A 26,751-nucleotide genomic window follows, 5' to 3' on the forward strand; every position below is an offset into this window, starting at 1 on the left:
CATAATTTGTGATTTAGATTAGTCCTAGAGAGTTGCATGGGGTGGGAAAAGTTAGAGGATAATCATGCACTATCACACAGCTATTTAAGGGTTAAAAGTAGAATTTGAACTCATGCCTGACTTCTAATCTAACATTCCATCCTTTATGCACTGCTGCCTCTTTTGTAGAACACCATTTCAGATCTCATTATGTTCTATCTTGATCACTGTAAGGTTTACAGATAATTTTGCAACTATACATTTTATCCTGGTTTTCCATTTAACAGATGAGGAAACCAAGGCAAGCAGGTTAAGTGACTTGTCCAGGGTCACACAGCTAGTGTGTAAGGTTGGTTTTGAACATGTCTTCCCAACTCTATCCACTGTACCATTTAGTACAATGGATTCATTGGAATACTGGTAATTTTTTGCCATCTATTTCATTGCACAAATTATAAAGTCAAAGAGGTCCCCAGGTGTTAAGAATTCCATACAATAGATTTGGAAACAAATAATTTGCCTAATTATCCTCTTACATGGTTAAATTTGTGAACTTTGGTGAGGGAACTCCTTCCACTGCTAAAAAAAGTGTCTCTGCATTTTCATCCCATGTAATTCTTATCTATGATCCTCCAAAATTCTTCCAATCTAGATTTGGGGTTCTTAACCTTTTTTGTGTCATCCCCTTTTTGGTGATCTGGTAAAGTCGGATGCCTTCTCAGAATAATATTTTTTTAAAGCATGAAATATATAGGATTACCAAAAACAATTATATTGGAATGTAATTATCAAAATTAAAAAAACCCACGAACACCTCAGGTAACTGTAGGAAGTTCTTCCAAGTGGCACCTGCAGGGACCTGCCCCAAGGTGGATAGAAATGCTGGGTCTAGAGCTGTGAAGACCAGAGATCAAATATGGCCTCGGACACTTGTTACCTGCATAATGCCAGGCTAGTCATTTAACTGATCTCATTTCTTCAGCTGCAAAATGGAGATCATAATAGTACTTCCTGTTAGGGTTATTGCGATGAGCAAATGAAAAAATAGTTGGTAAGTACTGTAGGAACACCCCTAATGGTCACATGAGCCAAGGTCAAAAAAGTCCAGAGCTCCCAAGGTGACCAAAGTCTTTCCAAAATGGCTCTGCTTTCATCTCCAAGAAATTGTCTTATCTCCTTTGTGGGGTTTGCACCAAGAATGACCACAGGATTTTTCTGAGCAACATTTGCTTTTTGCAGGAATCATGTATGTTTGAACAAACCAAATCAAGGCAGAGAAAGAAGTCTCAGCTTCCAGGTTACTGGTGTCCATGTTCATAAACCTAGTAAGCTGAATGTTTTTAGTTCTGCTCAAAATATTTTAAAACATAGAGCATCCTGGTATTTCCTCAAAGATAAAATTGGAATTGTCTTTCCCCCTCTGCCCCCACCCAAGAGTAGGTCAACGGAAGACATCCTCCATAATAAATATGGCAGAATCAAAGGGTCATTGAGCTAGAGTTGGGACCTCAGAAGCCTTCTAGTCCAGAAACTGAGACCCAGGGAACTTAAAGGACTTATCCAAAGTTTCAAAGGCATATTCAGGGTGAGAATTTATCCCATTAATCCTTTGTTAAAAAAAGTTTATTTGTTCTCCTTCTGCCAACAGGCAATTATTAAATATTTACTAAATGCATCAAGAACTTTTATCTTACATTTGAGATAAGAATAGAGGAGTAAATGGACTTGTGTAAGTTACCCAATATCAAAATCAATGTCCAAAGTCAAGGCTTCTGAACCCAAACTGTCACTCTTTCCACTATGGCTTGTTACAATACTACAATGCTGAGTTAAGATGGGGAATCACTCTTGGGGATTGTTTCTACCATTGTAAAATGGGTCTCTTGCATATGCATAGGCATACATACATATATTTATATACAAGCATTAACACAGACCCAGACAGGATCTAGTCCCAACCTTCTCTTCTTATATAAGCCCCCAAAGATGACTTGTCCGAGTTGACACAGCTACTTGATCTGAAGTCACTTCCTCCAATTCTAATTAAATACCTTTTACTATATCTTATATATTTGATTTTGAGAGAATGAATAAAAAAATAAATAAATGCCTGCTCTATGCTGGGCATTGATTTGAACAAGAAGTGGAAAGGCTTGGGGAGATCAGACAGCAGAACTGGCAGGAACATGGTTAGCCTGTAGCGTGGTAGATCTGGGGTTGTTGTTTTTAAGGGAATGTGCTCCAGTTACTTCCTCTCAACTCTTTTTTGGCTTTCAGGTTGCTTATTGCCCCAACTCATGGACTCTTGGGGACTAAACAATGAGGTGAACTTAGCTGAACCTGAGAAGTTGGTTATAAGAATGACTCTCTACTTTTACAATGCTTTCTGAAAGAAACTAAAAGTCCTCCCAAACCCAGACCTTAGATAACCATCTCTGTCCCCCACAATCTAGAGCAACCAGGAAAGGTCTAGAAGCTCCTTTCTGTGGAGCTCTGAATAGGGGAAAGTCAGCCCTGGGGACTGAGCAGCTGCTGATCTCCTCCCTGCAAGAGAACATTCCTTTCAATTGATGTATTTGCTTTAAGAATTGTCTATTCTCCTCTGGGGAAAATGACATACTACTCACCTTGGCTGGGAAAAAGCAGGATGCAAAAAAAAAAAAATCCCTGCATGCCGGTGTAGACTTCCTCTCCAAAGCAACCCCCATTCATCCAAACAGGAAAAAACCTCGACATCCCTCCTCTTCCCCCATCCAAACTCTAAACAAATATTCTGGGACGCAATGATCTGATATGACGTATTTATATTTACATGGTAAATTTTTAAAGCAATAACTACATTGATCAAACATATTAGAAACCATAAAAAAAGTTAAGAACTAAAATGTACATCATACATGTGTGTATATATATATATATATTTTTACACAGAGGTAAAAAGGCTTGTTATAAAAAATCAATACAACAGGTTTTGACTTTTAGGATACAGGTACATAATGAATTATGCTTCAGGCACTTTAATTGGGAAATGTGAGCAAATAGCTTGGGGGTGGGTGGGAGAACCTTCACGATAATGACAAAAAAATTTTGGTTAACATTTTGTTACCACAGATATAAAAATAAAATCTGAATAGTTTCTCTCTCTGATGACTGAAGTCAGTATTGCAAAGCTGACCGGGAAAGTACCACACACTGTTCAGCCGCAGTGTGGAGAGTCGGGAGAGATATTTACACAAGTCCCCTTGGGGTCTGTCTTTGGGCCCTTTTATGCTGTCTTCAGAAACCAAAAAGAGCACATGTAGTGGGGGCTGGGAGGGGCTCAGCCCACGGGGTGCTGAAGGGGAAGGAGGGCAGAGGAAGATTTCAATGACAGGTAACAGAAGAGGAAGATCCCACAAAAAGAGAGGCTGCTTTGAAGCAGATCTTCTTACTGAAATAAATAGGAGCACTTAAACTGGGATCTGACCAGAAACTTGGGTTAGTGTTGTTGTGCTTTTAGAGACTGAGACCTTCCAGAGATTCACAGAAGGAATGAATACACTGGCTCTCCCGGGAGCCTTTGGAGGCTGGTTGGGTGTTCCACAGAGTTGCTGGCCAAGATGGGTCAGTCTTTTGCTACCAGGGACAGTAGATTTCTTTTCTGATTCTACAGAATCAGACAAATCTCCCCCTGAGCCCCTTTCCAGCTGGAAGGCTTAAACTAGGAACTGCTATGAATTGAACGTTTTGGTGACTCTAGGTCAAAAGCACACTGGGAATGGTGGTTTTGTTGTTGTTGATAATTTTACTCCAAGCCCTGTAATCAACTCCCCGAGAACTGGAAGAAATCAAAACATTCCCAAGAAGGTTAATCGTGGCAAACACTTTTCCAATGTAATTGGCAAAAAGAAGAGAAATCCCTTTCCTTGAAGACAGATGTCCATGTGCAATAAGGAGGGAGGGGCGGATTGGGCCATGCACTCAACTGGCAACTGACTGCAGAGAGGAATTATGGCAGGAAGAGCAGTGCCAGCGTTGATGGACGTGCCCACCCCAACGGCCTTGGAACGGTTCTGATTGTACTATGCTAGTTACCGCTAATTGCTCTACATTTTTCATTTTTTTTCTTATTTCAATAAAAAAATTATTTGGCTATTCCTTGTAATAAGTTAGAAAAATACTTTTTTTTTCCCCCAGCTAATTACAAGCCTGGTACATATAGAGAGAAGACATTTTTTTTAGGACAAGTCTGTTGGAAACATCTGCACACTCCTAATGACGATGAACATCAAGACTGGGTGCTAGTCAAGGGAGAAAGACACTTAGGCATCGGGAAGTTTGTGTATTTTACATATGGCCTTATTTTTTTTCAAGTACAAATTTGGAATTTGGTGATATGGAAGTGATTAGGAAATGCAAAACCAAAACAAAATCTTAAGCTTTATGATGGTTAAAATTTTCTCCCTCTATACAGTTAATATAAAGTTTACTTTGAAAAAAAGCTTCTGGTTTCATTTACCACAACCTTAGTGTTTCTCTAAAATCCTAGAGGATCTTGTGTCTGCCTTGGATACCTCCTGTCCATTTGCAGAACAATGAGCAAAACAGGAATTATGTGGAGGTTAGTGTTCTACTCTAAGCTGGAGAACTTGAGGAAGGAATGTGATCATTTCATTCCTATCCTAGAATCATCATATTGCAGAATTCTGGAGAGGGAAATCAACTGGATCAGCCCCCTAATTTTATAGGTAAGGAATTTTGAAGCTCATTGAAGGTAAAGTGATGGAGAATCACTCATTGAGAGTGGGAAGGGATCTTAGGTCCTTCTACTACAATTCCCTCATTTCATTTTGTAGATGAAGAGACTGAGGCCTGGAGAAGTTTAGTGACCTGCCCAACACCACATAGACTGTAAGTGGGAGAGTCAGAATTTGAACCCAGGTCCTCAGATTTCAAATTCAATGCCCTTTCCATTGAACCACACAAGGTCACACCAATTTCTTTGTTCTGGAACCCATGTCCCACTGTTTTTTCCACTACATTATACTGCCTCCCTTTCTTAAACTTAAATCCTTTAAATTCTTTTTCTGTAATTATTTGGATAGAATAGAAACCTTAAGTTGCTTCTCCAGCACTAGCTGGAAACATATGAAGTTTGAGGATTCCTGATGTTAAGGCTTATTTCTCACTGTCTTTGCATGAATGGATGTTTTCCATTAGTGAATAATTTAAATGCTTCCCCCCCCCTTTTTTTTGCAAAAAGAAATGATGATGGACTGAAAACAGAAACTGCACTTTATACGACATAAGAAATTTGGCTTTAGGATGGTATTAGCAATATCATGTTGTAGCACACGCCAGCACACCCTCTATACACAGAATAACTGACTGCAGGCTAAAATACTTCTGGTGGGATTTCATCATCCTCACTTATTTTGGTAGGTACCCCAATTGTGCTGAGTACAGGTGGTTTGTCAAGGCAAGCTGAACAAGATAGTCTTGAGATGCTCTTCTCAAAACCCCAAACCAAAAAAATTAAAAAATTAAAAAAAATTTCCTGCAAATCAGTAGTTCGATGGTAGTCTCCTTCCTATTAAAATGGAAAGTTGGAAGGAGGGAAGGGCGAAGGGTCAGGGGAGGGGACAGGGAATATCAACATGGACGAGACAATCAGTTGGATTACAGATTATTAATAATACAATAGTCTATGCTGAGGGTAATTTCATCACAACATTGGGGGGGGTGATGTGTGTATCTGTGTGAACAAGTAAGAGTGGCTGGCGGGAGCAGAGCCCTCGGGGTCCCCCGGCTTGACCCCTGTCTCCTGGTACAGTGGAGGCTCCCATGGGGGGGGGGGTCGGGGGTCGGCCCCTGTCAGTGGTGAGGAGAGCGATGGGCATTGTCTTCATCCAGCTGCTTTGTGTTTCCCACCACAGCACCTACACATCACCCCACAGTTGTAGCAGCCTCGGAGTGGCAGGTAACAGCACATACAGGGGGCCAGGAAGGACAAGGCGATAAGGGCCATCCACCGGAGGCAAAACTTTTCATCGCTGGTGTCACAGGAACAAGGGTCCGTATAATCTCCCTCAGGGTCGGACATACAATGGTAAAGCATGCTGTCTGCACACCACATACAGCTGACTCGGCGGATGCAAGTTCTGATGGGGTCGGGGGCATCCTGACACTGACCCCTCCGGTTCTCTTCGTGATTGAACATGTCTCTACAGTACACACACCGGGACCGTTCCCCGTCCTCCTTCCGCCGCCGGGACTTGCAACGGTTGGGCTGAGTTTTAATGACACTCCCTCCACCCCCTCCTTTGGGGTCGTCCCCCATGTCAAAGTCTGAATGGTCAACATAGGGGTAGGTATAGTCGTGCTTGGAGGCATCGCCCTTGCTGGCGAAGCGTACGTAGGAGTCCACGTCCTCCGATGTGTCCATGTATTTGCCCCTCACAGGGGCATGCCGGTAATCCTCATACCCTGTTATCCAGATCTTCTCCCGAGGGTTGATGCGGACAATCTCCTCCTCATCATCTGGGAAACTGACCTGTCGGTATGGTCTTGGGATGGACTGCTCGAGAAAGGACAGGGAGACAAATAAATGGGATTTATTTAATAATAGTGACCCATCAAAATCATTCCTCTCCCACCCTCTCTGAATCAGGGCTGGTCAAAGGCATTTGTTTGAAGAACTTTTTTAATATGTATTTTTTGAGTCCTCAGCATGCATATACAAAAAGCTCTATATTATCTCAAAAAGGACTAGTCCTTATTCTCAAAAACCTTGTTACTTGGGAAGGTAAGCCAATAAAGACAACAATAAAAGGCTTTAGAAAGGATCAGAGACCTTCCAAAGAACTGCATACATTATAATGACCAGAAGAGTTCATCAGGGTGTGGGAGGCAGGCTTTGCTGAGCCCCAGGAAGAGGAAAGGCCCCCTCCAGTGCCTCTGCTCTCTTCCCCTAAGGCCAGGCTGACTAAGGATGGAGTTTGTGGGAGTCCTGCCCCCACCTTTGTCCTTTGGTGGGGATCACAGACTGTGAGAGGGAGGAAGGAAGGGAAACCTTTCTTTATTAGGAGTGTGAACCAGGCAGCTGTTAAGGAGTTCCTACCTCCTCCAATGCCTCTAGAAATTTTAGTAAAACAGACCACAAGGATAACACAATCAATCGATTAAAAGCATAAAGTATATTTTTTGGTATTTAGGACAACACCATTATAGGACTGCATATAATAAAGAAAAAACAAGCTTCTGAAACCAGAGGATCTAGATTTAGTTTCTAACTTACTACCACTCCTCCCTTTGCCTCAGTTTCTCCATGAGTAAGATAACTGGACTTAATGGCCTCTGAGGTGCTATCCAGCTCTAGAGCTATGATCTTAATGATTCTTGTTTCAGACTCTGTGACAAATGGAAAATGATCATGGAAGACAAGTCCTCTGATTAGAACTGAATCTTCAGAAGCAGTGAAAAACAAATTATTCCCAGAAAAAAATTAGAACCTATTTTAAATCACTAAATTAAAAAAACAAACCACATAAAGTCTCGATGAAGACAACAGGGGTCAGCAGCCTCATCATCTATTAGAATTGTGGGGGATGGCTTTTGTTGTTTAGTTATTTCAGTTGCATTCAACTCTCTGTGGAGTTCTTGGTAAAGGTACTGGAGTATTTTGTCATTTCCTTCTCCAGTTCATTTTTTACAAATGAGGAAACTGAGGCAAATAGGGTTAAGCAACTTGTCCTGGGTCAATAACTAGTTAGTGTCTAAGACCAGATTTGAACTAAGATCCTCCCAATTCCAGGGCTCTATCCCCTTTAGTCTATTTGCTTTATATGATCTTGTGTATGCTTCTTTCTCTATTCCTCCTGTGAACAATGTCATATAATTATGAAATAACAGGATTAAGGGTATAGTCCTTAATCACCAGCTCGTATCAAATGGGGTCCAGAGCCACCAAGGTCTATGGCTTCACTGATGCTCATGTTGAGTGAATGGAGCCCAAGGTGATAAATTCTTGTTTAATCTTGGAAATTGGTTTACATTCCCCTAAGATCAGGGTAGTAGAGAGTTCAGTTTTGGACTCCCTACCTCATCCATCTTTTCAGACATCATTTCCCCCACCCTGAGGCTGTGTCCAGTCCCAGAGCTATGCCCGTGTTTGTAGTGGTCCCTGGTGTTCATGTAGTAAGAGGAAGGGCTTTAGTTTTCAATCTCAGGCATCCTTTTAGATGATGTATTAATACCTCCCATTGAATAGGAAACATCTTCCTGCTTCTCCTTGAAGACAAACACTAGTCAGAGCTTGATATGTATTTGTTAGTCCCAAGGAGGTATAAGGCATTGGGGGGGACAAAATACATACATTAAAAGAGTCATTGGCAGTGACATGGCAGCAGGGGAGCCAATAAGAGAAACAATAAGAATGCGGAGAAAGGAAAGGAAAGGAAAGGATCATTGGAGGGTGGTCTAGTCAAGAAACACTTTACCAAGAATGCAGGACATGAGTTTGACAGGAGGTCAGCAGATCTTTAAGCCCTAAACTATGTTAAATACTACAGATATGAAGAAAGAAATAGTTACTTCTCTCAAGAAGCCCACACAAATGAGTGAAAATGAGGATGCCACTCACCTGTTCAAGTTGATAGTGGTCAGCGCTATATTGGTCATGAATATGGCCCAGGGTATATATACTCCGGTGTTCACAGGACATGGGAGAAGAGATTGTCCGGGTGGGTGGCTCCCTCTTCTGAGAAGAATTAGAAGAACTGTCTGTAGCTGTCTGTATTGAGAGGGAAAGAAATATTAACTCATGCTATGTAGTAAGAAAAGAAAGTAATGTTAGATCACACTGGGGAAAACTCGCCTTTGTTTAAAAAGCAATGGCATTAGCTTCTGAATGTTGTATACTTCTCAGTTATAGCTTACTGGTTTGGTTTTCCAAATTGTGGACTTTATCCTGGGAGAAGTAACAACACTGAAGGACTAGGCTGCCTCAGTGTGATATAGGGCTCAACAGTTTCAGCAATTACAGCTCCCCACAAGACTCTTTGGAAATGAAGTTTATTTCCTGAAATATGGGAGCAGCTACCATATTTTATAGTTCAGGATGTAGTATATTCAGTCCTCCCACTAGCTGATTTCAATTTAATCAAGAGCAGTGATTGGTGGTAATTTTAGCTAAGAAAAAAAATAAGTAACTGAATGAAAAAAGATTCAAATTTGAGTTTGATTTTTGCTACAGAAATCTTTAAAAGTAAGGTTATTTCTTGGGTATTTTATACATAGGTAATGATTTTGCAGAAATGAGGTTTAGGTAGAAAACAGTTATCACCACAGATTTTAAGAAACAGTACCATTCTTTGGACAAGAGTTGTTCATTCATACAGTATTTATGGAGGGTCTATTACACATACAAAGTGACAACCAATTAAGTCAATCTTATTAAATTTATGCAAGATTACTGGTTAGGATTAGGGATAATTAAGAGTCCATAGGATAGAGCAGAGTTATCTAGATCCTAAAGAAACTGAACTCCTGACCACTGAATCACCCATAATAATCAGACCATAGATTTGGAAAATTTACACCCTCCCCTCCCCCTTCAGGATTTCTAATAAGAAACCTGGAGTGCTCTGACTGGAGACGCAATAAATGGCAAGAAATCTCTTTGAAAGCATTCCCTGTGAATAAGCCTTCTATTTTCTATTGTACTCCCTCTTTTTCACTTTAGAAAAGAAGATTATGGAAGAAAAGTTATTAGAATTTTCTTTGTGAAAATCATATTTTAAAAAATCTCATTTTTAATGCCATTTATGCTATAGCAGAAACCACTGAAAATTAATTTTAAATTAAAAATAAGTCAATTGTTCTTAAGAATATAATATACAAGTACTTATCAAATATTTTAGCAATTTTTTGTGGGTTCTAACATAAAAGTGATACATTCAGTTCCTAATATGATAAGAGCTTTCAGTTATTCCTGAGTTTTGAATGCAAGTCAGGAAGATGTGAATTTTTTTTTTTTAGGTTTTTTGCAAGGCAATGGGGTTAAGTGGCTTGCCCAAGGCCAGGCCACACAGCTAGGTAATTATTATGTGTCTGAGGCCGGATTTGAACTCAGGTACTCCTGACTCCAGGGTCGGTGCTCTATCCACGGTGACACCTAGCCACCCCCTAAGGAAGATGTGAATTTGAACTCAACCTCTGCAACTTAAAAGCATAAAACTCCTTAACAGATCATTTAAGTTGAGTCTGTTTCCTCACCTAGAAAATGGGAGAATAACATTAATCACTTTATTTAATGAAATGTAAATGTATATAAAGTACTTTACAAACTCTGTCAGGAGTGTGTGTGTGTGTGTGTGTGTGTGTGTGTGTGTGTGTGTGTGTGTATGGCATCACATACATACACTATGTGTGCACTAATTATTAGGTGTTGTGATTGCACAGACAGAGGAGAGGGAACTCTGAGATGAAGAAATTCCTCTCCCAAGGTGGGTCAGTATCTTTCTGCCAATCACATTCTCCATGAGGGGTTCAGGTATGGTTTAATGGTTTGCCCAGGATCATATTATTAGTGTGTATTGGAGTAGGACCAGAACTCGAGTCTTTCTGACTTGGTGGCCAGCTCTTTAAACACTACTCCACACTAATAATGAAATGCTAGGCATTCTTGCTAATAATCCTATATGTATTCAATGTAAACTTTTAAACAATGTAAACTGGACTTTGATCCTAAGATTTTTCTATTCCATGGAGACTTGCAGAATACTACAACCGTTTACAAGATTCATAGTATCCAAGATGTTGAGTTAGAAAGTGGCCCCGAGAGATCATTTACTTAGCCCACCTCCCTCAATTGGCAGACCAGGAAACTGAGGATAAATGATCTACTCAAGCAAAGACTCTGTGCCTCAAGAATCCCCTCGGGGTCATCACCCAGCAAGTAAATCGGAGTTTTGTGGAGACTTTGAGTGTAAAGAAGCCATTCTCCCCCCCAACCCAATTTTGCAGTTGAGGAAATTGAGACCCAGAGAGTTAAAGAAATACTCCTAAAGTCACACAGATGATGGCAAAGGCATAGTTTGAAAGTTTGTAAATTCTGTGTTCTTTCCATTATGATACTTTGATGACTGGAGATAGAGGAAGGCCATGGTTCAAATGAAACAAAGAGCTAGGCAGGATCTGCAGTTACTACTAGAATAATGCTTAGGAGAGTTGGAAATTAAATAATTCTGTGTAAAGATCTTATTTCTAAATGGTGCCTTGGCCACTGAGCAAAACCAGTTCTGTCAAGAATCGCAACAGAATTTATGATCAGCAGGTTCTAAGTTTTACTATATGAGAAGAAAATTAAGTGAAATATGGGTACAAGAATAACAAATAAGAATAAATAAGAGGGTAAATGTGTGTGTGTAGGGATGACCCTGTACGTCTTCATATACTTCTTTAGGCTGCAGAGACATACTTTTTTTTTAGTTTTTTTTTTTTTGGCAAGGCAAACAGGGTTAAATGGCTTGCCCAAGGTCACACAACTAGGCTGGATTTGAACGCAGGTACTCCTGACTCCAGGGCCGGTGCTTTATCCACTATGCCACCTAGCTGCCCCTGAGACATACACTTTTTTTTAGGTTTTTTTTTTTTGCAAGGCAAATGGGGTTAAGTGGCTTACTCAAGGCCACACAGCTAGGCAATTATTAAGTGTCTGAGACCAGATTTGAACCCAGGTACTCCTGACTCCAAGGCTGGTGCTTTATCCACTACGCCACCTAGCCGTCCTGAGACATACACTTTTAATATAATCTCAGGGAGAGGGAAGCTCAGATGCCATCTAATCCAACCAACCACCAAATCAAAATTCCCTCTACTAAGTAGTATACCAAGTATACTACCAAATGAGTAGTGTGTTTGCCTGGAAACTTAGACACAAATAAAAAAGTTTAGTTAAAATAATTTTTTAAAAAGACCCTTAGCTTCTTTGCGCCCCCCCCCCTTGTAGCTGCAACTGCAGCTATTACTACCACTGTGAAAACTTTGTAACAAATATACATAGTGAAGCAAAGCAAATTACTGGATTGGTTGTGTTTGAGTCTATGGAAACAGGCATGATATTTTGTAAACCCCAAATCAGATATATTAAGAAAAGGATTAAAAATATATAACAGTGCTAACTTTGTCCAATTCTTTTTTAATATAGTTAACAATTCTAATAGTAATAAAGGGAATTAACACCACTTTAAAGTGATATGGATTATGGAAACAGAAACTACTTCATTATTGTCATTGTATTCCTTTGTAAGCCTGACATGTACTAGATGTTTATCAAATGCTTAAAACCACAACCCTGAATTGAAATATAAAATAATATGGATTAATTTGGGTACAAACTCATATAATTATAGGCCTTACTTTAAAACTAGAAAGGTCCTTAGAATCCATCTAATGCAACCCCCTTCATTTTTTTAAGTTTTTTTTTTTTTTGCAAGGCAATGGGGTTAAGTGGCTTGCCCAAGACCACACAGCTAGGTAATTATTAAGTGTCTGAGGCCAGATTTGAGCTCAGGTATTCCTGACTCCAGGGCTGGTGCGCTATCCATTGCACCACCTAGCTGCCTCAACCTCCTTCATTTTTACAGATGGGTAAACCAAGTCCAAGAGAGGGTAAATATTTTGCTTAAGACTACATCAATAATAATTACATAAAAGAGCTAGATTTTTAAGCTAGGTTCCAGGGTTCATATTAAAAGTTTTCTTTCTGAATGGTGCAGATATGAATATGCATCTGAATTTACACAAATTCAAATGTAAGGGTGACTAGGGTGAGACAGGGAAGTGTTGGTGGTTGGGGAGTTTTATTTAATCAAAAGTATAGGATTCTTTGGAAATTCAATTTACAGTATATGACATCAGTCATTTGCTTATTGCAATACTGACAGACTTTTGTGTGACTTTTGGCTAAGAAGAATAATACTGAGAATTCTTCTGCAAGCAAAAATAAAGTATTATACTGAGGGTACAATAGATGAAGTATTATTATATTGAGGGTACCTTCCTTATGGATTAGGGAATCAGCCAAATGAAGCTTTCCACTTGCCTTTCTTCTTTCCAAACCCCAAGTTTGGGTTCTGGCTGCTTTGACCGCAATACAGGATTTTACTCTTAGAATTTTCACAGAATCAAAAAAAGTACTAGAAATGTACTTCAATTTTACTTCAATCTCCTCATTTTGCAGATGAAGAGATCGAGGTTTGAGAAGTTAAGTGACTTAGTCTGGATTTCAAGCCAGAACTGGCACAAGGACGTTACCAGGCCAATAGACTTTCTATTATAATGCTGCCTCTGTGTTCATCATTTTCAAGGAGTTAAGCATCCACGAGAGACAGGCTATGACAGAAGTCTGAACTTATTTACAATAATCCATAATAGCCAGCAAGTCTTCCAAGGGGCTGGGTGTGAATTGCACAACTGCAAGAATGAAGTATAAGGTCGCTGTGTGGGAAGGAAACCACATTTTCCCTCTTTCACCCATTCTTTTATCTCTTTTGAGCTCTCCCTGGGGCCACTGGAAGAAAGACAGTCCTGAGCCCTGGGCCATGGAAGCCACTTGGATCTAAGGGGAGGAAGCCTGGACATGTCTGCTGGCCAGCAGCAGGGATTAGGCTCTGCTGACAGGGGGACTGGTTTGGTGAAAAAATGATTCCAAGTACAGGCATGTCAGATACCCAGAGTGCCCTCTTTTATTTTCTTCAAACTCAAACACTGAAAAGAACAGTCATTAAGCACCAACACAGGAGTTTGAGCTCACTAGCAGAGTATCAATCAGACAAAGCTTCCTCCAATTTAAAACTGACTCAAGGTTAGGTTCCTTTTCTCTGGGATTCTTCCAAGGAACCTATATGGTCACAGAAGTTCTGCCAAAGCACCAACCAATAGCTTTACTCCCTTCCCACTCAGATCATAACTAGTGTTGGTGATAGCAGTTTTTTTGGAAGGAGGGAAGATTACAGATATATAATTATTGGAAAAAATGTCAAAGTAGCAGGATGTCCCAGGGCTTAGCCGCCACCTGAATCAGTAGCTTTTGGTTCCTGGTTTGACCATGATCTCATAGGAAGACCCCCTTAATTTTTATTTTAAAGCCTGGATTAAGAAATTTTAAATTTATGAATCAAGATGATATTAAAAAAAAGACAAAATAGAAGACTTAGTTGTATTACAAATCTGAGTGACCAGCACACAATAGGGCTAACAAGTATAAAAATGAAATTTCTTCCTTTCAGAAATTTCTGCAGAGTAGGATAAGTAGTAGATGGCCTTGGGAGTCAGAAAACACTCCTGCTTCAGACAATAGTTCTGTGACCAAGGACTGGTCACCTCTTTGGGCCTCAGTTTCCTCATATGCAAAAGGAAGGGATTGAACATAGTTTTTAAAATCCCTCCTAGCTCTTATAACCCATGATCTATTAATGGTATATGGAGAAAATACACTGGACTTGGGAGTCAAGACTAGCTAGGTTTCAGGCTATACATTACCACTTACTAGTTGGGCAATTTAATTGAATCACAAATTCCACGAGTCTCAATTTCCCTACATATAAAAGGGGAATAAATGTATCTGTATTATTCACATATGTTTCAGGGTCATTGTGAGAAAGACTCACTATAAAACCCAAAGTGTTATATAATAGTGTGGTTTTTTTTTTTTAAATTTCTGGACATGTTCAACATATAACCATCACTAACAATCTACATTTTCTATTCTGACTGGAAAACACAGCCAATTTTTTTAGCCTAGGTCACTACTCTGTAAGACTGGACACATGATTTTCCTACCTAGACACAATTAGGCTTTTCTTTTCCTTTCTTAACTATCTCTTAAGAGAAAAATCAAGTGCTATATTTAATAATTCAAGAAAAGATGCTTTAATAGACTGAGAAAGAGAAATGGCTGGACTACTCTAGGATTCTGGGAGTAGTTGATGTTCAAATTCCTGCCCATTACAGGTGTGTCCCCTCCTCACTTTGGACAGACTGGGATCACCCAGTCCATGCTTAAACATTTTCAACTGGGTTTAAATCCCAGCTCTGATACTAAGGTTGGGAAAATACAAAGCTACAACGGAAAGCTGGGGAAGCCTGACTAGTCATCTCCTTGATCCATGGGAGCTCCAGGAGCCCCCTTTTACCTTCAGGATGAAGTAAAAGCTCTTCTCAAGAGAAGCCTGTTAAGCTCTTCCTAAGCAGATCCCTTTACTTTCTGTTTAGTCTTCTTAGATCTTACTCCCCTCTACATATTCCCTCAATGATCTAGCTACAACAATGTCCCTGTAGTTCCTCAAATACCATGCTCTATTTCCCACCTCCCTACTTTTGCCTTGGCTGTGCCTCATACTTAGGATGCTCTGGGCTCTTAGCCTCTGCATCTGAGAATCCTTAGCTTCCTTTAGGGTTCAGTTCAAATAGCATCTTCTGAAGGGAGACCTTTCCTAGAACATGCCCCCCCCCCAATGCCTTTCCCTTCTGGGAAACTTCATCTACTTTGCTCTCTGAGGGCAGAGACAGCTTTTTACCTCTTTTCTTAATCTATCCTTGGTTTTTACCATGATGACTTAATACAAATCAATCTTTGAATAAATGCTTATAGACCGCAATTAATTTTCTATTATTACAAGAGGGCTATGTGTTTAACAAATATTCCTCAGCACCTTATTTTTTCCTAGAACTTGCTCCTAGAGGTCCATAACGTTGAGCCCAAGCTCCACGATTTGGAAAGCTTAAATCTGGAATTATGTTGAAGATTTAAATAAGGAGTCAGACTTGAAACAAATTTGCTTCACAACACTGCTAATTAAATAGAAAGATTTAGGGATTTATAAATGTCCCCTGCCTGTTTAATAATAGAAAATTTGCTAAATAATTTCAGGTTACCCTCTTCCGTTTTCCCCATTATATTTTGTCAGAGGGAGAAAAATCAGAGCATTATCAGCTGCTAAATTCACTGCCTTTGGGAGAGGAAAGGTGTGACTAGATTTGTGTTTCCAAGGCTTCATGGGCTGTTTTGTTTTTGAAGGGCACCTTGGCATATTACTTTTTCAAGAAGGAAGCTTCAGCTGGCCACATTTGTTAGTGAAAAAGCTTGAAGGCTCGTTTGCCGTAGAGAGAAGCCTATAGAATAAAACCTGTGAAAACCCACAAACTCTAGAGAAGGAAGTGAACAAGACTATTGTATTATAGCCCATTACCTCAATGAACATAAAGACAAGCAGGCAACAACCAAACCATAAAATCAGAGAGAGGGGGAGCTGGAAGGGACTTTTAGAAGTGAACAACTAACCCAATTCTCTCATTACAAAGGAAGAAATTGAGACTCAGATGTGAAGTGACTTGCCCACATTCATATGGCTCAGTAACCAAATTTTGAATAATTCTTCAGTGAGCTGAACAAGCTTATAATGGTAGGACAGAACTTCTGCAAAAACTCAAAAACCTTTTCAAGATGATTTTCTGCAGCAGCAGACTACCTTTTAACATCACAGATGACAGAGGTACAGAGAATATAAGATCCAGTTTTGTCTATCAAATTCAAGAGTTCATTTGTGACTTAGTAGGATATACAACTTAAAGGCTCTTCAGACAAAATGTCTTCCAGAACTAATCCATTCCTCAAAATCATTCAGGCTACTGACACCTTATTTTTTTAGTTTTGTCCAATGATCCACTGAAGACTAACATTAAATAAAGTGATATGCTTGCCAAAGATGTTTGTCATTGGCATGGAAGAGCTCTGGGAAGACAAAAGGACGATTCCCTCATGTTAATGGTCAGGTTCTTTATAAGGTGTAGCAGTTCTGTAAACAGCCCTGAACTTAGGAATCAAAAGTACAGGGTTTGAATCTCATTTCTGTCCCTTGTTGGTAGTAGTAGTAATAATAATAATAATAATAACAATAATAATAGTAAGTTGATTAATACATGTGTCCTACTCTTCAGGAAATCCCATTTAGAGTTTTTTAGACAAAGATACTGAAGTGATTTGCCATTTTCTTCTCCAGACCATGAGGAGACAGACAAGGTTGAGTAACTTACCCAGGTTCATAAAAACTAAAGGTCTGAGGTCAGATTTGAACTCAGGAAGATGAGTTTTCCTGACTCTAGGCTTGGCACTCTATCCACTATGTCACCAAGATGCCCTCTGTAATTGGTAATATTTACTCAAATAGCTACTGTGAACATTAGTTATTATTCTTATACAGCATCATATTAATTGCAATCAGAACCTTTCAACATTGCAAAGCTATATGAAAATTTATAGCCATAAGAGATTTTTCTAAACTACTCACACAGAAACACAAAATAAATGAGGCACATTTTGTTTTTTTAGGTTTTTGCTAGGCAATGGGGTTAAAGTGGCTTGCCCAAGGCCACACAGGTAGGTAATTATTAAGTGTCTGAGACCGGATTTGAACCCAGGCACTCCTGACTCCAGGGCCGGTGCTTTATCCACTGTGCCACCTAGCTTCCCTGAGATACATATTTTTAGGGCTGAAAGTTTGTAACTAGATGGAAAACTGTCAAATCAGTTCATTGACTGTGTATTCTGGATAGGTGACACAGATAATGAGTTGGAAGGCCTAGAATTGAATAGGTAAAGGTATATTTGGAAAATTGCATTAAGCAACCAGCAATCACAAACTCTTCAATGTTTTTTTTAAGGTTTTTGCAAGGCAAATGGGGTCAAGTGGCTTGCCCAAGGCCACACAGCTAGGTAATTATTAAGTGTCTGAGGTCGGATTTGAACCCAGGTACTCCTGACTCCAAGGCTGGTGCTCTATCCACCTAGCTGCCCACAAACTCTTTAATGTTGCAAAAAAGACCATTTAAAAAAAATACAATAGAGTATGGTGATGTTCCTTAAATACATACATTTTAGAGTAAAGTTACAAACAGTCCTAGAACCAATGGAAAGATGCCCACTCTTCAGCAGGGTGCAAGTATATTATCAGTTCCATATTGAGTATAAGAAGTGATATAAAAAAATTCATATGGAAAATATAAGGCTGGAAAAAGACATGGCTTCCATGAAGGGAAAATAAAATCGACCGTTACAGCTTCAGTGGCAATCAAAGCAAAAAGGAAGACAAGAAGGCCTTCAGCAGAGTAAACGATTTACAGAAAACATGGGGTGAGGAGATATGATGAAGCAGTAATTTCTATCCGTGCAGAAGCATGAAGGTATCCCAATCAAGGACACAAAAGGACCTAAAGAAAAACAGCCCTTCAAGAAACCAGGCCACACTAAGAAGCTCTCCCATATAAGGTCAAAGGAAGAATTAATTATCCAAGGCTTTTGACATATCTATCTAAGGCTTTCGCTCAATTGTAGATGTCAGAAGTGAATTTGGTTGGATTTAGTGGTTTCTCAGTGGTTCTTCTACAGACCAGGATGATTATTTTAAAATGTTGATTAGGTGTTGTGTATTAGCACTTGTGACTTCCCTTGACATTATATTCAGAATTCAACTCTTCAGATAGAACATAAGAGCTTCAGTAGAACCTGGCTTGTAGTAGGCAATAAATGTTTACTGATCGATCGATTTACTCAATGAAACTATGGTTCCGATGTCCAAAGAAGTTCAACAAGAGGTACCACCATTCCTTACAAAGACACAACAGTAAACAATTGCTTCATCAGTTTTCTCTCCAACTTTACTGAATGCAATAAGCTCCAGGGGATCCACCCAGTCATCAGCTGGGTTGAATGATAGCTTAACCTATTAGCCTTCTACCCAGGGATTCTGCCCCGGAGGGTGGCAGGAAGACTGTCCCTCTTCAGAATACCAGGAAAGTCAAGGTCCCAGCTACTAGGAAGGCCTTTAAAATGTAACACTGGTTCATCCCCCCCCCCCCCCCATCTTGTCCAGCTCTCATCCTATAGATTTTCCCCCCAAGGTAAATCCTGAATCCTCAATCACTTCTCACCAGGTAAACAGGAAAATGCTGTCAGTCATCTCCTGTGGGCCTCCCGGAGCACTCAAGACAATTAGGCAACCCTGGGGGTCACTGGGGCTCCAGGTGAGCCTCTCCAACAGGAAAGCCTAGCCTGGAACAAAAGCTCTAGGCCCCTAGCAGCTGCTGATCTGAAATCTATTAGGAGGTCCCAAGGGACCCCAAGAAGGTATGGAGAGGAAGAAAAAAAAGGGATAAGAGTTTTCAGAGGAAGGAAAAGTTTTCTGTACAATTCAAAATGTTCTACTCATTGACACTTGGTAAAATTTCCATATCCTAGAGAAAGAACAAGATGGAGTTAGGGTGAGTTAGAGTTTCCTCACAGATGTGGGAGTCCTGGTTTGGGAGTTCCTTTGATCTCCCATGACCTCAGTCAACCATATCTGTAAAACAACGACAATGTCCACCTCCCTGGAGTAATAGAGAGGGTAAAATAGGAATGGCGGAATTGGTACAAATCAGTGTAACAACTGGAAGAATACTTTGGGACATTACAGGTTATTCAGTGACCAATTTACAATCTCCTGGGCCTCAGATACTTCTAGCTGTGTGACCATGGATGAAGTTAGTTACCCACTGTCTCCCTTAGTTTCTTCATCTGTAAAGTAGGGATTATCATAACTCCTACCTCTTCAATATTGAGGTGCTACACAAATTCTAGCTATTGTTTATAATATTTTTTGTGAGACATTTTTCCATGGTAACAAAATGTGCAGAAATGAATTTCTTTTATACTTTTAGTATTGCTGATATGTAATTTAGCTATACAAGGCAATATTAATTTATATTAGATTGTGGGGACTTAGCAGGGATTCTCTTTTTGTCTTTCTTTGGACTACTTAAGTGCTTAAATAAATGCTAATTGAATAACCTGTCCATTTGGCTTAGTTTTCTATTGTGGCACAAAGTTACTTGAGATAGGTCTTAAGAATGCTTTGATTACATGATTTTGAGGCTGATTTCAGTCTTAAAAGTTAAAGATGTGAATTAAAACTTTTGTTTCACCTGGATAAAAATATTAAAAATGCAAATAATAATAAATGATGTACTAAAATATGTAATAATTTGTCTCCCTAATACTCTAGCTGTTGGGCAGGTTGTGGGAAGACAAGATAATTCACTGCTGTTTGAGCTGTGAAGTGGTTCAATTGTTCTGGAAAACAATTTGGAATTATGCAAGAAAATGTTACTAAACTGCTTGTGCCCTTTGACCTATAGATTTTACTAATGGAATGGTATCTGAAAGCCAGAAAGTATCCTTGTGTTCAAAAAAAAACCGCTCCAAGCAGCATTACTTGTGCTATTAGAAAACTAGAAACAACATCTAAGATCATTAATTATGGAATGATTGAAGTATTTGTGATATAAAAAGATAATGAAATATCAGCATACTTTCAAGAAATGCTGCATGTGAAGAATCTGGAGGAAACAATGGAATACTCAATTTGAAATCACTGCCTCATTTTACAAAAGAAGAAACTAAGTCCCAGTGAGGTGAAATGACTAGTCTAAGACCACACAACACAATCAGAACCAAAAGAAAACCTATATGAAAGGACTACCATAATGTAAATAGAACAAGACAGAGACAATATCCCAGTGAAATGCAATGGTCCACAATAGTTCTTGCTCAATCATTTCACATCTGACTCTTCATGACCTCATTTGGGGGTTTTACAGCAAAGACACTAGAGTGGTTTGCTATTTCCTTCTCCAGCTCATTTTACAGGTGAGGAAACTGAGGCTAACCAGGGTTAGGATGGCTAATACATCTCTGAGGCCAGATCTGAACTTGGAAGATAAATCTTCCTGACTTCCAGATTTGGTGTGCTATCCTACCCGTTCATATTAGTATTGTATACTTAATGGGCACACCCTGCCTTTCTATTTGGGGAATAATCCTTTACAAGGGAACAGAGAAGTATCTGCTGTGAGGAAGCAATACGAACCAATAATTTAAAAATAAACTTCCTTTAAATAATTAAATAAAACATTCTAATTTACTTTGAACATTCAGTAAAAACCTGCAATTCATCGCACAATTACTCAAACATTTTCTGAGATATTTCCAAGCCTTTTATGACAATTTCAAATCCACTGGAAAATAAAGTAGTTGGGTAATTCAGCCCATTAGCTAAAAGGAGACCAGCAGAAAGAGTGGACTGCTGAGGAATCTAATCCTTGTGTGCTAGGCTCTACAAATTTAATGTGACAATTAAACAATCTATTGCTATTTGGTACCTCTTTTGACCCTCAAAGTGAATTAATGAAATCTGATACATTCAATTCATTCAAGACACTTTCATAAACCCAGTTCAAAGAAAAGATGTTTCATGGATCCCAAATAGAAAAGATTTAGGAATAAATATTCATCAAACCCAACTCATAGAAAAGACATTCATGGGAGGAGCTTGTAACCGGCAAATTGTTTAGATATATGCACACACCTTGGAAATAAAATAGTTCTACTTTGTGTCAAAAAATGAGAAATACTTAAAACCACGGTCAGTACTGAGATAAGGCTGAAGTACTCAAGACCCCGAGAAGCAACCTGTTGTGTTGAACAGATGCAGGACCTGGGTCTGTAGGGATTAGGTCCAAGTCCCATATCTGACCTTTCTGGGAATGTCACCACCCTTATCAAACTTACAGGATTTTTTTCAAGATACAAATTAAGTAATTTCTGTGAAGTACTCTTACTCTGTAAACTTTCAAATGTTCACATAGAAATAGTATTATTGTTGTTTTACTACTCATCTTAACAAAATATATATTCTTACTTCCTTCTTCTGATTTTGTGCTTTGGTATAACTGGTTAGAAAAGTGAAGACTGGTTTGGTGTCAAGAAGACCTGAGTTCAAGTCCTATCTCTGACAGTTATTGGCTGTGGGAGCACAGGCAAATTACTTACTTGTTCTTACCCAAGTCCTGGGACAACTCTCTAAAGCCCCAAGTTGTGGGTAAGAACAATTTGCCACTTCTCTCTCCTGGGATTTGTCACTAACAAACTACAAAACTGCCATCAAATCCAGTGAAGACCAGTTTTCAAATACTGCTTTAACTTAGGTGGGTGTAGGATCACAGGGGCTCAGATTTGGTGGGAAGAAATCTTAAAAAGTCATCTAAGCCGTCAATGCCTCATTTTATAGAGGAGGTAACAGAGACCCTAGAGTGGAAATGCTCCAAAGGAGAAAAAAAATGTGATAATGTTCTGTTATGCTATTCTTTCCTTTCTCTCCCTAATGGAAAAGCTTAGAAACTGAGAAAAATGGGAAACCGCCATTCATTTTAAGGAAAGCATGCAAATTTCCAAATCAAACACCCTCTCCCTCTGTAACATTCCTACATCAAATCAAAATACTCCAATGAATTCTAGAGAGGGCAATTTTAACTCATTTATAACCTTGTTCTGCCTGGGAAAAAGGATAACAGTAGCAACCACTGCTCCTAAAGCTCAGAAAAGCAATAACATGGAGATGGGGAACTCAGAATGTCAAGGACTCCTGCTCACAGCATGGAAAGAACCTCTCCATTCTTGTTAAAATATGATTTGAAACTTATCCCTACTAGGGTAGAAATTTAATAGTTTCCTATAGCATATGTCTCTGTCCAATTAAACATTAGAAAGCCAAACACATGGGGAAATCTTAAAAATATACCCCCCCCATATAACCAAGGGTTTATTTTTTTTTAATTCCCTGAGAATACAACAGAAATATCAGAAATTTGCCATTCAAACAATTAGAGAATTAATTTATCTGGTGTTACTCTTTTTTATTTTTAAAAATAAGCATGTTGGGTTTTAGGCTATGTTACTGCAAAGCAAAGCAGAGTATGGTATGGCCCAGGGTGGCCAATTTCCATCTCTTTCTACTTCAGAATCAATTCAAATCAACATCACGTATAGTACATTACTTTAGATGATATTCAATTAATAGCATTATTCTTTAAACAAGTTTCCATCTAAGTATTAAATTGCATGTGTTGGTGAGAAAGACTAGTATCTGTATATCAGTAATCAGGGGAGTCTTGTTTTTAGAACTCTCTGTCCATATATAGACTTCTTAAGACATATTGCATTTTTTCTTTATCCCCCAGAAAAAGATCTTTGCAGTATGATAGCTATTAGCAAAATGAACTGGCAGCAACTTCTATCTTGAGGAAACTTAATTCATTAATCTTCTGTTCTTTAGTCTCTTCCCTTTCTATAGGGTCCAAGGATAGATCACAGATTCATCCATAAAATAGGAAAGGACTAGAGAGGTCATCTAGTTCTAAGCATCTCATTTTACACATGAGGAAACTGCAAGGTCCACAGAGGTGAGATTATTTGCCCAGGATCAATCATACAGGTAATAGGATATGAACCCGGAGATCTTTTGACCTAAACTCACTGTTCTTTTCAGTCACACTGCCTTTGTTCAGAGACACTTTTATAATTGCATTCCTTGTCCTCTTTTCAGATTAATATCAGTAGGAATTTAGTAAATACACCTAACGTAAATAAAGGAGGAGGCTTGAGCCCTGGATTCCAGGTTGTTGTTCTATCACTAGATAGCCAACCCTGACCTTGGGCAAGTCATTTAAAAATCTCTAGGACTCCTACTCTAAGGGTCCCATAAATGCCAAAATATTCACTGTAGCACTTTTTATAGCAGTTGCTATTGTTTGACTTCCCTTCCTTCTTGTCAAGGATGTGATGCCCTGGCATGCAAGTGTACCTGAGGGATGGGGGCTGGACAAAGTCACCAGCCTCACCTTCTCTAGAAACAAAGTTGATGTCCATTGTGGGAATCAGCTAAACAAATTATAGTACTTAGCTGTAATGGAAAATACTGTGCACTAAGAAATGGTGAATATGAAGAAGGTAGAGAATCATAGAAAGAATAAAAAGGACTGACATAAAATGAAGTAAGCAGAACTGAGAAAATATCCATAATGGACACAACCATGTAAGGAGAAGAACAAAAGTCAGAAAAATGAAATAATGTGAACCCAAAGAAGAAATGAGAAAATGCAGCTCTCAGAGTGACTGAATACAACTCTGTAATAGGTAATATTGCATAAAATACCTAATTCAGTTGATTAATTTTGATGAGTCACTTTTTTCCCCTTGTTTTCTTTTTTAATCTTTTGATGGGGCAAGAAGAGGGATATATTCAGAAATGAAGGTAATATAAACAAAAGATATTAATAAAAATTAAATAAAACCTCTGGAGATCAGATGCTTCACAAAAAGAATAAAAAAGCATTGGAAGGCTGGGGTGGGATCAGGGTATCTTTTTGGTTCCCTTTGTCTTTAAGATCTATGCAATATTTCTATGGTTTTCCTCATCTCACAGCAATTCAAACACTTCCCCATTAACTTCAAACATACACACCCTGTATGCATCCCTACAACAGAAAAGAGACCACCCAAATCCCCAAACAGGAAGCACAGATTGCTTCCTAATAGGCTACAGTGAATATGGGGGCAGCCACTAAAAGGTTAATTGAGCTATACAATTCAACCTCTTTATGAAGATAAAACTCCCTTGAGTTCAATACACAGCACTGAAAAACAGTGGTGTCTGTTTTACCAGAGCTAGGATGTTTTTTCCACACCCCCCCCCAAGCAAATTGCAAAAAAACCAAAAACCAAAAACCAAAAACATTTGGTTGAAAGAAATTAAGATAATTAAGATTGTCCCTTCAAGGGATCTATAACATTTTCTCAATATTTTTAATATAATTGTTAGAGTTGGGAAAAACAGTCCAAACAATCAATGAGGAAATTATGTCTATTAAACAGGATGTTTAGCATCAGCATGAAACTTCAGTTCTTCATGAATAAGATTTGGGAAAACAAAAAACAAGTCTAAAATATTCACCTTTAAGACTTCTCTCCCTCACCTCCATTCCATCAAATCCCTTTAGTCTTATCCTTTTTCGATACAAAAGGGGGAGGGGAGAGAAGGCTCACTATTTTACTCTAATAGGTCAAGCCAGGAGGGAGGTGAAGCCCAGAAGCTAACAGACAAGATTACAGGAAATTCCAATTTTTTGTAGTTTTTAATGATCTGTAAAAGTTACTAACAAAATAGGGGAAAATGCCTGAAAAATATCAATATGGATATGTATACAATCCATGTATGCATCCCCACCCCTCTACCCCTGACATACCCCTTAATCCTTAGATTCAGAATTTTGCTATTCACACAGCAACAGCTGCTGAAATGCCACGGAGACAACCACAGATTACAGATTAGACTATAGAGTGAGCAAGCATTTATACATACCCCCCTTTCCTCCACACCCACCCACACCCCTCAGCTGCATGCTCCAAAGACCATAATTTAAACAGGCTACTATTATCTATCCAAAAAGATTAAGAATGGTTTTAGAAGACTGCAACAGTATATACACGGCCAGATTTTTATGAACTGATATCGCCAGAGAACAGGAATTTGGCAGCTAGCTAAGTATAACCCAGTGCTCCTTAATTTTTTATCTGGCAACCTTCCTTCTAGCCACCCCATTCTTGAGAGTGTGTATAAACTCAAAAATGCCTTTTTCAAAGCGCATCTTGGGGAATTTCTAAGCATGAGGCTAGGGAGGAAATCCACCCAGTCCATTTACTGGCACCAGAAGTCCCATCACAGACCCTCAAACTGCTCAGTTAAAAAACCCCCAAGAGCAGACTTAGTGAATCTGTGAAGGAGCATTAGGGTTGCAGGTGACCTTGTGTACAGATCGATGTCCACAAACTGATTACAAGAAGAGGGACAAAGAGAGAAAAGCAGCAGGACTGTTGAACTGAAAATCCAGCTCCCCACTAAACATCCCCCCCTTTATATTTCTCTGCTAGACTCTGCAGATACAGAGACAAAAAATGAAACACTCCTTGCCCTCAAGGAGCTTATGGTCTACTGGAGGAACCAGCAAATAAAAAATAAAATGAAAAATAAAGTACCAAACAAATACAAAATGACTAAGGATGGGGAGGGGAACCAGGAAAAGCTCCAGATTTGAGCTGTGAGGGGATCCAGGATCCTTGGAGCAAAGTAACTGAGAGAGAAGATTTTGCAGAGACCCCTTCGGCTGAGGCACAAGCAGGAGATGCAGGGGGTGTGTGGAAATCACCAAGGACTCCAGCTTGCCTTGGATGCAGGAGAATAATATGTATGCAGCCCACCAATACGGCGGGGTGGATTGAGACTGTGATGGAACTTAAAAGTAATCTAAGTTTGGAGTGTTATCTCCAGCACTTACTCTTTGATTCAATCCTGAACCAATTCACATGGCCCAGAGTGCCAAGGAAAGCTCCACATGACAGAGCTGACCCCCTTAGAAGCTCTGCACTCCCCTCCCCAAAGCTGCAGTACCCTTGGCATTGCATAAAACAATTGGAGTAAGAAGCAAGCCACTGAACAGTGGCAAGAATCAAAAAGTCCCGATTGTAGAATGGCCTGTTGTTTAAAATTTAAAATGTTGGGGAGAAATGCATCTTATATATATGCAGATCGATAAAAGTATTTTGGGGAAATAAATAGGACTCTTAAAAAGATTGTGTAGCAAATGAGAATATAAAACCTGAATAATCAAAAACCTGAAGAAATGACACTTGAGAAATGAATTCCAATTCATACACTGAACACATAAAACTAGATAGAATACATAAGGCTCATTTTATACCCACCTCCCCAAAACTAATTCTGAATCATGGACTGATCTTCCAGCTTCTCATTAAGAACCAAATACTAAAACTCCTAACAATCACTTCATTCAAGCTTCAGA

At 39.2% G+C, this 26,751-nt stretch overlaps 1 protein-coding gene across 1 annotated transcript in view; it reads right to left on the reverse strand.

Annotated features, from left to right (window-relative positions):
* Positions 1 to 1,711: 1,711 nt before the first annotated feature.
* The window catches only part of SPRED2 (sprouty related EVH1 domain containing 2), a 164,186-nt gene continuing 139,146 nt past the window's right edge, over positions 1,712 to 26,751 (reverse strand). Inside the window, exons 5-6 of the mRNA XM_074207398.1 lie at positions 8,600 to 8,749; positions 1,712 to 6,535 (exon numbers count right to left, since the gene is read on the reverse strand). Coding sequence (XP_074063499.1) covers positions 5,864 to 6,535; positions 8,600 to 8,749 — 822 coding nt within the window. The 3' untranslated portion in view covers positions 1,712 to 5,863. The remainder of the gene's footprint in view (positions 6,536 to 8,599; positions 8,750 to 26,751) is intronic.

Source organism: Macrotis lagotis, chromosome 1 (genome assembly GCF_037893015.1).
Source record: "Macrotis lagotis isolate mMagLag1 chromosome 1, bilby.v1.9.chrom.fasta, whole genome shotgun sequence".
NCBI lineage: Eukaryota > Metazoa > Chordata > Mammalia > Peramelemorphia > Peramelidae > Macrotis > Macrotis lagotis.